This window comes from Podarcis muralis, chromosome 6, assembly GCF_964188315.1.
Source record: "Podarcis muralis chromosome 6, rPodMur119.hap1.1, whole genome shotgun sequence".
Classification (NCBI taxonomy): Eukaryota; Metazoa; Chordata; class Lepidosauria; order Squamata; family Lacertidae; genus Podarcis; species Podarcis muralis.
In genome coordinates this window covers 27,950,496-27,963,939 of record NC_135660.1, presented here as the reverse complement: position 1 = coordinate 27,963,939, position 13,444 = coordinate 27,950,496, and the positions used below count along the sequence as shown (strand labels likewise).

The 13,444-nt window shown below is 42.3% G+C and overlaps 1 protein-coding gene across 2 annotated transcripts in view; it reads left to right on the top strand.

Annotated features, from left to right (window-relative positions):
- The window catches only part of GRK7 (G protein-coupled receptor kinase 7), a 42,694-nt gene that overhangs the window by 2,068 nt on the left and 27,182 nt on the right, over positions 1-13,444 (top strand). For both annotated transcript variants that reach the window (XM_028731183.2, XM_028731184.2), the window contains exon 2: positions 194-631. In XM_028731183.2, coding sequence (XP_028587016.1) covers positions 194-631 — 438 coding nt within the window. The remainder of the gene's footprint in view (positions 1-193; positions 632-13,444) is intronic.

Genomic DNA, 13,444 nt, shown 5'->3' with positions numbered 1-13,444 from the left:
CATAAATGGCATAATAGTCTCCAAGAATGCAGTATATAATCTAAGGGGTATTTGTGTGTGTTTTTAAAAATCAAAACTGAAAGCAATGGATATTGTGGTGAAAATAGCAATAAGGGGCATATAGTCTCTCCAGTTCCGAGTCTGCATCGCTTACTTAAGACTTTTCCTTTTTTCATTAAACTTGCTGCTTTAGGTTTGTGCCATTCAGGTGAGAAATACTGGCAAGATGTATGCCTGCAAGAAACTGGACAAAAAACGACTAAAGAAAAAAGGTGGCGAAAAGATGGCTCTGTTAGAGAAGGAGATCCTTGAGAAAGTCAACAGCCGTTTCATTGTCACGCTGTCCTATGCCTATCAGAGCAAAGCCGCCCTGTGTCTTGTCATGAGCCTCATGAATGGTGGGGATCTTAAATATCACATTTACAATGTGGGCGAAAGAGGCTTGGAAATGGATAGGGTCATCTTCTACTCGGCTCAGATCACCTGTGGGATGCTGCACCTTCACTCCATCCAAATTGTCTACAGGGACATGAAGCCTGAAAATGTCCTCCTGGATGATGATGGCCACTGCCGATTGTCTGATCTTGGCTTGGCGGTGGAAGTCAAGGAAGGCAAGTCCATAAACCAGAGGGTAAGTGAGAGTTCACCGTGCAGGGCTGCTTGGCTAGTTGGGAGAGCTTGTTCTATTTCCAATGCACTGAGCCCTCCCCCCCTTTAATTCCTTTGGGATTTGTACTTCACTAAATATCTTATGTGGTCACTTCATTCTAAGTGACAGATGGAAAGAGGATTTACTTTATTAACTATTTGGATGCACGGTGGAGCAATTTGACTGGCACGCTTGCTTAAAAAGTAATTATACCTTGCAAAAAAAATGCTGTTAGGTTTTGAGGCATTATGCACGTCAGATGTTTCTGTTAACAGCCTATGAGGAGTTCCAAAAATGAGGAATTGTTGGGGAGTGAAAGCCTTAATGTAATGGGTGTCAATTCTACTTGATAAGGGAGACACAAACCAGTGGAAAGGTTTTCTGTGCAAGCCCCATTGAAATGAATGGGAATGGCACAAGAGCATCTATTGTTTGTTTCAGTGGAGATTCCCTCTTATTGTTCACCCATATTGTAAAGGATTATCTCATATCATCTCAGTTTTTCCATATTATTCTTATTGCAGCAGTACAACCCACAGCCAACCTACCACATACTCACTTGCACATTCTGGGTCTAAATGTACGAAAACCCCTCCCAGTGATGGGGAGTTTGGTAACATGTCACATTCAATTGTATATTTGCAAACAAAAAGAAGAGCACCATTGGCCATTAGTATATAGCTTTAATGGCACTACCTGTGAGGGTTATGAACTGATTCTGATACAAAGCGCTCGAGGTTTAAGTGGGAATTATACAATAAATTTTGGGTAACGTAAATATGGTACATAATGTGCTGTATTTGTTATCCAATTTACGTTTCTTGTGTAACCGCTGTTAAGACAGGTTAAATAAGGATCAGTTCATAATCACTGCAGGTAGCCCTACTAATGTAACGCACATTAGAACGACAGCAGCAAAAAATAGCTTGCTGGAATTCTCTTCCTGGTTTGTATATAGCATGTAAACCTAAACAGTGAGGCAAATATATTTACCGTATTTACATTGCCCTGTACACCTTTCTTATTGTAATTTTATTGTGCAACCACCATCTTATATATGAGCAAATGACAGGGGTGCCAACTTAAATAAAATATTTTGGGGGCCCAGGTAACCCCTGCTCTGCATAATCATATTTTATTGTGGGGGCCAAAGCCCCCACGGCCCCTAGGAGTTGGCTCCTATGGCAAATAAGGATAACTATTCAATTTAACACAAAAAAGCTCTAATACAGTTTATAGGGTTATATCTGTCGTCAGAATTTGAGAGCATTTCGCATTTTTTTTAAACTTCCCAAATATAAGATCTGTTAACAGGAATGTCATTATGCTTTATGTTGTATAGAGCTATATATTGTTTGAATGTTTTGATTTGGGATTCGTGAATACTGCCGTCCTTTCCTTATTTAAATAGATTTTAGTGGTGTTGGATCTTTCATCAACTGCTTTATGAAATGGAAGCTTGTATGCTATAACAGAGCTGCGTGTGATGTGACTGTATTTCACAGTCAAATGTCTATCATTAAAAGTGTTGGCTCAATTGTCACGAAAACAACCTAGAGTAAGTCCTAGTCATACTTCTGTATATAACTTCCCAGAAATAAGTAGGCCTTTTTGAATTTGCAGGTCCATGGTTTGTGAGTGCACAAAAGGAAGAGTGTGCTCCAGGTCTAAAGCATGTCTCTTTTTGGTACTGGTTGATATTTGATAAAAGAATTAATTTGATAAAAGGTGTGGTTTAATTTGATAAAAGGCTGGATTTCCTGCAGGAAAATTAACTGATGAGAGATCAAAAGAGAACTCTCAAAATACTAGCCCTGTGTTATTATGAAAGTTGGGGGTGAACCCCTTATTAAAACATAATAGTCAGACAATCAACTTAATATGGCTTGTGTGCAGAAGACAGACTCTCAAGGAGGGTTTTAATTTGCTATTTTAGGATAAATGCTCAAGGCTTGCAATACATTATCTGTGACTTACTGGTGTAATAGGACTATGGTGTACTCAATGCAGTGGTTGAGTGTTTCTAGTTGGGTTGTAAAGTGTAGTTAAGTTCTTTTTATGGTATCTGAGTGGGGAGGTGGTACCTGTTGACACAGGCAGAAGACAGGAAAACCAACAGTAGGTGGAGCCAGAAAGGCACTTTCTAGTTTTGTCTCCATCTTCTACCTGCTAAGTTCTATTACAACGTTGCAACAATTGAGACTAAGGGGGAGGTAGATGACAGGCAGTGCCACCCCCTGGATTGGTTGTACATAGGTCAGCAGGTGGGGCTTGTTAAGGTTGGTGGGGCCCGTTTTCTGTTTGCGCTAATGCAGGGTTTCCCAAACTTAGGTCTCCAGCTGTTTTTGGACTACAACTCCCATCATTCCTAGCTAGCAGGACCAGTGGTCAGGGTTGATGGGAATTGTAGTCCAAAAACAGCTGGAGACCCATTTAATGTTTCATCCCATCTTCCTGCCAGAGGCCACATCCCCTCCCGTACTCTGGTCAGCCTATCATGCCTGTCAGCATTTGACAGAAGGGAAATGAGTCCATTATAGTGTGACAAGAGCAAACAGTTCATGAAGTCGCATTTCACAAGAGCAAACTTCCTCCACAGAAACGTTTTCATGTATGTCAGAATTCAAGTATTCACATTCTTAAGACCATAAGAAGAGCATGCTGGATCAGACCACTTTTGGAAGTCAGAACATGGTAGCAAAGTTGAGAGATGTGATTCCTAAGGAAGGCAGTATTATGCCTAAGGTAGGCAGTATTAATGCCAGCCGAAAAGACTTTTAACCTGAAGTCAAATCTATTGATGTATTATGGTACAAATTGAATGAATATCAATAAGTGGTGCTCTTAGTGAGGAAAACAGGTACTGTGTCTATTAAACAGACGTAACTGGAGTGTGTGAACAATTTGTATTTCACCTGTATCTAACAAAATGGGCCACTACTGGATTGCCTTTTGATAAAGGGTCGTCCTTTATCCTTTATCCTTTCCTCTGGGACATGTTGGAGGGCATGCAGCCCTTTTTTCGGCTCCTAAAAAAGTGCCTTAGGAGGTTTTTCTGTAAAGATTTTGATAGTTTCCCCCGCAAAAGGATATTCAGGGTAGGGGGGAGGAGGAAAGAGTTGAAGATTTATGAAAGGAAAGACTGAGAATACCACAGAAGGAATAAAAATTAATATCCAGAGAAAGTGAAGAACGATAGTCTTCTTCCCTCACACAATAACCAGCAGCAGCTCCACAGCCAATGAGGCTACAGCTGCATTCTAGTCCAAAATCATGTTGCTGAAAACAAGTTGCTCATCTATAGATAACTATTTTATTGGACTTTAACCCTCCCCCATTTTATTTTGTTTTGTCTAGATTTGTCTTAAATGGAACAATTCTCTGAGTTGTTCCTCTTGCTTCCTGCTCTCCTTCCTCTTCCTATTAAATAAATGTCCAGTCCTTTATTCTATTAAGAATATTGGGTTCTGTAGTTTACCCCTAACATAGCTTCATTTTCCAGCCCTCTAACCAACTACAGTTCCCAGGATTCTTTGGGGTAAGTCACATGCTTTAAATGCATGTTGTGTACACAGACTTAAATTGCCTCCTTTATCTTCCCTTCCTCCACCCTTTTGGGAAAGGGGGAAAGGTAGGGACTTATTGTGTCGTTCATGTTTCCGTGAAAAGATGTCCAGCCCATTTCCACTTTAGTAAGGGTGGCTAGTGAGAAAGCTATAGTCAAAAAATTGAACTCTGATGATGAAGTCTTTGTTGATTATCGTATGTACCCTTCATTCAGAAACCATACAGGTTTTCCCATTTTGTAATCTCTGTTTGCTCAAGGAGGTGATCAAACTATTGTTTGGAATCACTAGTTTTCAAATGTGGTTTTGGGGGATCCTGAGATTTCACCAAAGCTTATTGGGAGTTCTTCAGTACAGTGGTACCTCAGGTTACATACGCTTCAGGTTACACACTCCGCTAACCCAGAAATAGTGCTTCAGGTTAAGAACTTTGCTTCAGGATGAGAACAGAAATCGTGCTCCGGCGGCGTGGCAGCAGCAGGAGGCCCCATTAGCTAAAGTGGTGCTTCAGGTTAAGAACAGTTTCAGGTTAAGAACGGACATCCGGAACGAATTAAGTACTTAACCCGAGGTACCACTTCCCCAAATGAACCTCCCCAAAAGATTGCTTGCTAGCTTTGGTTGCTTGCTACAATGTTCAATGGTAGAAGAGCTTTGGGTGTATGCCATTATGCAAAGATTATTATCCTCCACATATAAAGCCATATTCTAGTCCTTACCTATGGTTTTTAATTTCACTAACATTAAGATATGCATTATGCCCATAGTTAGAAGTCTTGGAATATATTCACTAATGTTAGTGGGTTTGCCTTTACCGCCATTGGTTGTGCTCTCAGTAAACTCATTGCTGAGTACGTAATGACATTAATGTCGGCAGACATTCTGCTGACAGGGGAAGGGCCATCTCAGTAGTAGAGCATCTTGTTTTGCATGCAGAAGGTCCCAAGTTCAGTGCCCTGCATCTCCAAGTAGGACTGGGAGAAACCCTTGTCTGAAACGCTGGAGAGTGGCTGCCAGTCTCATTTGACAATGCTGAACTAGGTGGACTAATGATTTGGCTCAGTATAAGACAGCTACCGTGCTCTGGTCCATGGCGTGCTCTGGTCCATGGGGTCACGAAGAGTCGGACACAACTAAACGACTAAACAACAACAACAACAAAAGACAGCTACCTATGTATGTTCCTATGATTTTTAAGGCAGGTGGAATGCAGCTGCAGAAAATGATGTGTGCTCTGTGGCTCCTCCCTCTTGCCCTCCTGGGTTATCTTAAAAAGATTTGTACCATAATAAATGCTGCAATCCTTATATGAATATTTGGTGGCTATAATTGCCTTGGATGCCTTAGCAGAAAGGTGCCCTATAAATGCAATCGATCAATCAATCAATAAAACAGCACAAACATTTCACCCCAAATGTTCTTTTCAAAGGATCAAGCTGTAAATTATAAAAGGTGAATTCTATATGTATATATTTTAAATGGTATAACGTACGACAACATTGGGTTCTTGCTATATCAGGCTATATCATGGATCTTTAACTTTTTCTGGTCTCAGGGCAACATTTGGAAATCTAGGAAATTTTTCTGGGCACTACAAAGCATCCATTTCACAGATGATTTTTATTTATTTGTTTAAATGTTTATATGCCGCCTGCTAAGTGGGCAGCTCAAGGTGGTGTACAACAAAACAAAACACTATACAAGAAACCAAAATACAATTAAAATATAACCAGGCTGTTGGAAAAACCAATCAAACTATGCAGCTGGTTAAATTAGATCTTTGCGGGTCCAGAGTTTTTGAGCAAGCAGGCAAAATGTCAAAAATATTTTTTTGCATGTAATAGCAATAGGCAACACTAGTGGGTGACATAGGACATGGGTGCCATGTTGGGAATGTGCAATGTCAAAACACTTAGGAATCTAAGCACAGGTGTCCGTGGAACTTGTACAGAGCGTCATCTTATATGTTTTGAAGACAGGACATCATAATATTTGAATAGGACAAAAGAATTGGTTAAACTCATGCACAAAATGCCACTATCCCTCGTACCCCCAAAACCCCTTTGTTTTCCTGTGTGATTCCATTTCTTAGGAAAGCATCAGAAAAGCTGTTTTGAAGTTTTAGGAATTGCTTTCTAATTTCAAGAGGGCAACAAAGGGTTGTGAATCTGCAATTTCAAGTTTATCCGTTCTATCTCAGGAGGTTTTTTTTTCATTAGCATATTACATGCCCTTTGGTTAACATTCTGCACAAGTTATCCCTTGGTCCTTTTAAACCTAGAAATCACATTGAAAGCACAACTGGCAGCCAAGGCATCAGTGCTAGCTTCTTTTAATGCAGTGCGTCATTTTCAGAGACCTTTTCACCAGATCCAGAAGTATACCTTTCTTTTCTATATTAAAAAACAAACAAACCACTGCTGTGGATTTATTTTAAGGATTCTATGGGTGACTTGAATTAGGACCGTACTGTAAACGAAATTAGCATCGAGAGAGAACTTTGATACTGGAACAATAAAAGAAGTAAGATAAAGTGCTCTGCTAGCCTAAGGGTATATACACATTTCTGCCTTAGAGCACAAAGATGTTGTCCCCACCCCTGGTGCATTTCACAGTTTCCCCCCCTCTAGCAGTTCACATCAGCACAGCTTCATTAGTGTCAGATTTATTTCTGTTTGTGTACACACCAGGGGGCATTGACAGGGCAGGTATGTCTTTACCCAGTGTAAAGATGGTCACACCTTGGCTAGGGATGAATTAGGAATGGCTTAAGAAAGCCAACTGGTGTGAAGCTGGTTTGAGAAACAACACATCAGACAGTAGCATTTTATAATGAAGTACAGGATACATATGCATTTTGAGAAAGTCACTTAAGCACGGATTTTTTAAAAACCCATCATTCGAAACACAGCTAGTAAACAGGAGGGTAAAGGTAAAGGGACCCCTGACCATTAGGTCCAGTCGTGGCCGACTCTGGGGTTGTGGCGCTCATCTCGCTTTACTGGCCGAGGGAGCCGACGTTTGTCCACAGGCAGTTTTTCCGGGTCATGTGGCCAACATGACTAAGCCGCTTTTGATGAAACCAGAGCAGCGCACGGAAACGCTGTTTACCTTCCCGCCGGAGCAGTACCTATTTATCTACTTGAACGTTGACGTGCTTTTGAACTGCTAGGTTGGCAGGAGCAGGGACCGAGCAACGGGAGCTCACCCCGTCAAGGGGATTTGAACCGCTGACCTTCTGATCGGCAAGTCCTAGGCTCTGTTGTTTAACCCACAGCACCACCCGCCTCCCAGGAGTGTAACAGGAGTGTAAACACAGCCAAAGATGGTATAGAAGAATTCTGTAATCTCTGGCCCCAGACCAGCTATAGCACCACACAACCAACCTCTTGCAGCAACATATAATCCCAGATGGGAATACACATTCCTATCTGTAGCCAGTGGGGCACAGAAGAGCATATCCTCCAGATATATGGTTGCATGCGGAGATCACCTTATCTGTATCTCTTGTATTGTCCAGCAGGGGGAAGTGCTTTTCTCTCTAGGGAAGATGCCCACATAGCATGTTACTTCAATCTGAATCGAGACTCCAGGGACAGCTTTTCGGAATGTGGAGTATCTGGAAAACTGGGTGGTGTGTGCACACTTATACAACAGAACAGAAGAGATTTGGTACTGATTTCTGATTGCTGTCCAATATCTGATTGTCCACCTTAACCACACGTATTTGAGCAGGGATGGGGGGGCGGAGTTTAAATGTGAACGTACCTATCTAGTTTACACTTCTAGCACAATACGCAGACTTGAAATAAAGCAATCTTTTGAAATTCACACTTCTCCAAATTTTGCAATATAGTTTTCCAGCCAAGTAATATGTACAAAAGTGCATAGACTAGGTTAACATGTGCATACATGTACGTGAAAATAATATAAACAATGCATTAATTCAGGTAAAATTGATTTGCATAGATATGCACATTAGGTAAAACTGCATATAAAAAGGTAAAGGGACCCCTGACCATTAGGTCCAGTCGTGGCTGACTCTGGGGTTGCGGCGCTCATCTCGCTTTATTGGCTGAGGGAGCCGGCGTACAGCTTCCGGGTCATGTGGCCAGCATGACTAAGCCGCTTCTGGCAAACCAGAGCAGCACACAGAAATGCCGTTTACCTTCCTGCCGGAGTGGTACCTATTTATCTACTTGCACTTTGATGTGCTTTTGAACTGCTAGGTTGGCAGGAGCAGGGACCCAGCAACGGGAGCTCACCTCGTTGTGGTGATTCAAACCACCGACCTAACCCACAGCGTCACCCGCGTCCCTAAAACTGCATATACAAATGTGTATATTAGGAGAAATGTGCACTTAAATGCTGATTAATTTTCATGAGGACTTTTTTTTAAAAAAACCAAGCTGATGTGGAAACATAGAGAACTGAACTAAAGACTGAAAAATTAGAAACTGACAAACTAGCTCACCGTTATATATGAGTTGCTTTGGAAGTTAGGTTCTTTGAGTATGTATTTTTTGCTTCAAGGTTTTGGCGTTTAGTCGGAGCTGGTTTGTGTTTTGCCAAAAAAGCATGTGTTCAAACAATTCAGAAATGAGAGGGAGAGAAATACAACTCTGGAGACAGCTGCAATTTTTGGAAAGTATTAAAAGAGAGCATCATTTGCGATGGTGTGCCCCACCAATGTGTTTTCTGCTGCAGTTATCTCTGGCCAAATGGTTTTTGCAGCATGATAGTGAGATTGGGGAGAAAGAGACTGCTCACACTAGAGGAAATTATGGCTCTATCAGACAGAGAAGGGAAATGGTCCCAAAAGCCCTTTTCCCAGTCCACAAACGATTGGTGGTGGTGGTGAGATATTAGACCCCTTGAAATTTACAAACCACACTTGTTGACTCTTTGCAAATTTAGTCAACTCATGGTCTCCTCTAATTTCTAAAAACAGTAGCTAAGAGAGCCATCTGGTTGTGAGGCTGTGTACTTAAAGGATACAACCCCAGGACACAAATTTGCATAAAGTGTACATATTTATATGTATAAATTATATTTATAAATTCTTCTAGGAAATTAAGATGGGAGGTAGCTGGGTTCTTATCAGGACTATGCTTTGAAGTTCCCTGAGTCACTCTTTTTATTTTATTTTTAAAAAGTGGGGGGAAGAAAGAACAGGAGATCCAAGTCTTGCCCCTTGAGCACCCCCCCCCAATAATGTCTGTGGTCAGACCAATGAAACACAGGCCAGAAAAGCAGAAGTTAAAGCATTTTGGCTTAAGTGGGAGTGTCTAGTGTTTCCTCACATTGTTGTGGCCCTTAAATTTCCTTAATATAAATTTATCTTTAAAATTAGCCTAATTAGTTACAGGGTTATGCTATGCTTCAGATTTTTCTCTACCCTGATCATGCCCAGATGAAGAGCCTAGTGGACCATTAATCTTTGGAATCCTTTTCCTTCTGCAATTCCAGGACACAAAACCAAAATGCATTATTCATTTTTAGTCAGTCGATAGACTTAAGCTACCACAGAAGAACAAATAAACCCCAATGGCTGCGTTTCAACCCAACTTTCCCTTTGCACCATTGCAAAATTGGACATTTGCAAAACAGATGAATGAGAAATCTCTGCTGAGTCAACAAATGAATTCAGATAAGAAGCAATATAGCATTGGATTGCTTTTGTACTAGCAGACATTGATTGGCTGGTTCCTGGATGCATAGCCACAGGCTGTTGTATGTTCGCTACAAAATGAAGCTGTCTCATATTTACTGGAAATGCTAAAAACAAAGGAAGACAGTGCAAGCCCTGTCAACAGATTAGCACCTGAGGGAAAATAATTGTGACTTAATGACAGCTGTATGCATTCATATTTATATAATTCTGATCAGCTTAAGGGAGCTACATATTCACAAGCTAACCACATAGTTAGTGTATGATCTATAGTTGCACAATCTCTTTTCATGCAACATTCTTGTTCTCACAATAGCCCATTTTAAATTGTACCTTAGTTAGGAAGGTAGGAAATGTGAACAGGGAGGAAACCTGATAGTTACCATGCCTCCAGAGAGATTGTTCTTCTTGTGAAGTCATCCAACGAAACTAAAGAGTGGGAGATTCGAGGCAGACAAAAGGAAGGACTTCATGCAGTGCATTGTTTAAAGTATAACATTCACTACCACAGGGGGGCACTGCTGGGGCAATGGCCCCGGGCACATTTTTCTGGGGGTTGCTGCTCATTCTGATCTGCCAGACCTTGAGATGCTTTGCGAGGCTGCGATCATATCAGCCTTGCAGAGCGGCTTGGGGCTGATGTCACTCCATCGGCATTGGTAGTAATGGCTGGGCTGGCGCAGCAGACTCTATTCATCCTCTGGCCCCTGGTGTGCGAATGCATGCCCTGAGCACCAGCAAAACACGCTATGCCACTGCACTACCATAATAAGGTGATGGCCACTCGCATAGTCAGCTTTAAAAGGGGTTAGAGCCTGCTAATAACTACTGAACATATTGACTATATACTGCTTCCAGGATCAGAGGCACCCATGCTCCAGAACACAAGTTCCTGGAGAAATGACAGTGGGAAAGGACTCTTACCTTCATGTCCTGTCTCAGGGTGTCCCCAGAGGCATTGAGTTGGTTACTGTGGGCATCAGTTGCTCAACTAGATAAATCTTTGGTCTGATCCAGCAGGACTCTTCTTATATCAATGAACATATGAAGCCATATGTCTTTGAAACAGGCATGGGGATGCTCAGACGCAGGGGCCAAATGTGGACCTTCTGTCTGGCCCTCCGGAGATTCATGCATTGTAGGGGACTGGACTAGAAGACCCTTGGGGTCCCTTCCAACTCTACAGTTCTATGATGATGATGATGATGATGATGATGATGATGATGATGATAATAATAATAATAATTTATAATTTATACCCCGCCCATCTGGGCGGCTTCCAACAAAATAGTAAAATACTGTAATGCATCAAACATTAAAAGCTTCCCTAAACAGGGCTGCCTTCAGATGTCTTCTAAAAGTCTGGTAGTTGTTGTTCTCTTTGACATCTGGTGGGAGGGCGTTCCACAGGGAGGGTGCCACTACCGAGAAGGCTTTCTGCCTGGTTCCCTGTAACTTGGCTTCTTGCAGTGAGGGAACCGCCAGAAGGCCCTCAGCGCTGGACCTCAGTGTCCGGGTAGAACGATGGGGGTGGAGATGCTCCTTCAGGTATACAGGACTGAATGCGTTTAGGGCTTTAACGGTCAGCACCAACACTTTGAATTGTGCTCAGAAACATACTGGGAACCAATGTAGGTCTTTCAAGACCAGTGTTAGGTGGTCTCGGCGGCCGCTCCCAGTCACCAGTCTAGCTGCTGAATTCTGGATTAGTTGTAGTTTCTGGGTCACCTTCAAAGGTAGCCCCACGTAGAGTGCATTGCAGTAGTCCAAGCGGGAGATAACCAGAGCATGCACCACTCTGGCAAGGCAGTCTGCGGGCAAATAGGGTCTCAGCCTACGTACCAGATGGAGCTGGTAAACAGCTGCCCTGGACCCATTCTATAACTTCATCAGGCCACACTGTTCACCGACATTGCCTTGCACTCTCCTTGGGTATTTTTGCTTGTTTGGAATGTATCACTGGATGCTGATGCTGCTTCTTTTTGTCTGGGTGGAGTATATAGAGGGGTGTGTGAGTGTGAGTGTCAAGAAACTAGCCTCCTGTAAAAATCACATTCATTGCTTTGCTCACTCTTACCTCTGGCCCCACCCACCAGAACAAAATGTGGCCCTGTGGCTGAAAAATGTCCCTCATCCTCAGGTTTGAATTGTAACTTGAATTGCATCACAGAAAAACAGTAAGGCTATTTTAAAGCTGGTGAGAGATGTTAGGGTTGACTTGTGTCAGTCAGCAGCATAGCTGTTGCGTTTCGAACCAATTGGAATTTCTTCGTAATCCTGTTGTACAACACATTTCAGTAGTCTAAGCCGGATAGCATTAACCAAGATACCTCTGTCCGGGATGGGTGGGTGGGGCGTGTCACACCTAGCACACAAGTGGGGAAAAGTGGAAAGGTATTTCAGATGACAATCTGTGTGAGAAACGAGAGCGAGTCTCAGTGTGGAAGGCGTGGGTTTTTCAAAAAAGGGCGGCTAAAAAATGCATGCCCTCCCATCTCAAAAAAAGAAGTAAGTTTAAAAAAAGGAAGCAGGGAAAAGTTGGAACTCTTTTGCTTGTGATGGAGACATTTAAAAAAGACAGTTCTATTCAGAACGGTTTCTTGCACTTCGCCAGGAAGGTAGGACAGAAGTCTGCCCGCTGGATGTGCTCTGCAGTGGGGGAATAAGCCTGGGTCCCTCACCCCACCCATCCCTGCTTGGAAAGGGAAGTGAAAGAATCAGATGTTTGTGAGTGCTACAAAAAGTCTGGGAGGTTTTGCAATACCCTGATCGCTTTGTTCACTCCCCACAAACATTTTTGAGCACTCAGCATCTTTTGCCCATCCCTAATCTGTGGTGTGATAGCAGTGTTGGTGTCTACACAGTATCAGAACTGGCCTGTTATCCTGTGTTATTTCTCAGTAAACCTTTTCATGGGATGGTGCTTCTGGAGCCCTTGCAGATACAGACAGTGTGAAAGATTTTTTTGCAAATAACTGTTCAGAGTCTCTCTTGATATCTAGAGCTTCCGTAAGTGAGAAGGAAGGAGTCACACCCTCCTTGCGTTAAGCTGTATTTAGTATGACCAAGATCTGAACCTTTGCACCTTCTTTTTTAACAGAGGCTTCTCACCTCACGATGAGAAGTCTCTACGAAAACGATGAACGTGTAAACGCACAAACAATAGAACTATAACTTGTTTGGTTTTACAAGATAGGAAGCAAAGAAGATCTAGAATGCTCCCCCCAAGTATTATTTATTTAACTGTGGCAGATTCTAATCGTGATGGGAATTTTTTTTCCAGTGACGAGATACCAGGAAATTGTCAATCCTTATATTGTTGGACAAAAGCCAAACATATTATTACCAAATTGCAATTGAAATGAAAGGCAAAAAGCAGGCTAAGAGTCTGCTGTTCTCTTAGGCAGCCCATGGCAAAGTAAGTGATAAGCAGAGGGAAAGAAAACCAAACACATTGGACAGCTTCCTGTGGTCCAATGTTACATTCCTCCAAGGTCTGTTAAGGCCACTACTGAAGGGGGGGAATGGAACAGCTGGAATGGAGAACAAAGCAGTCAG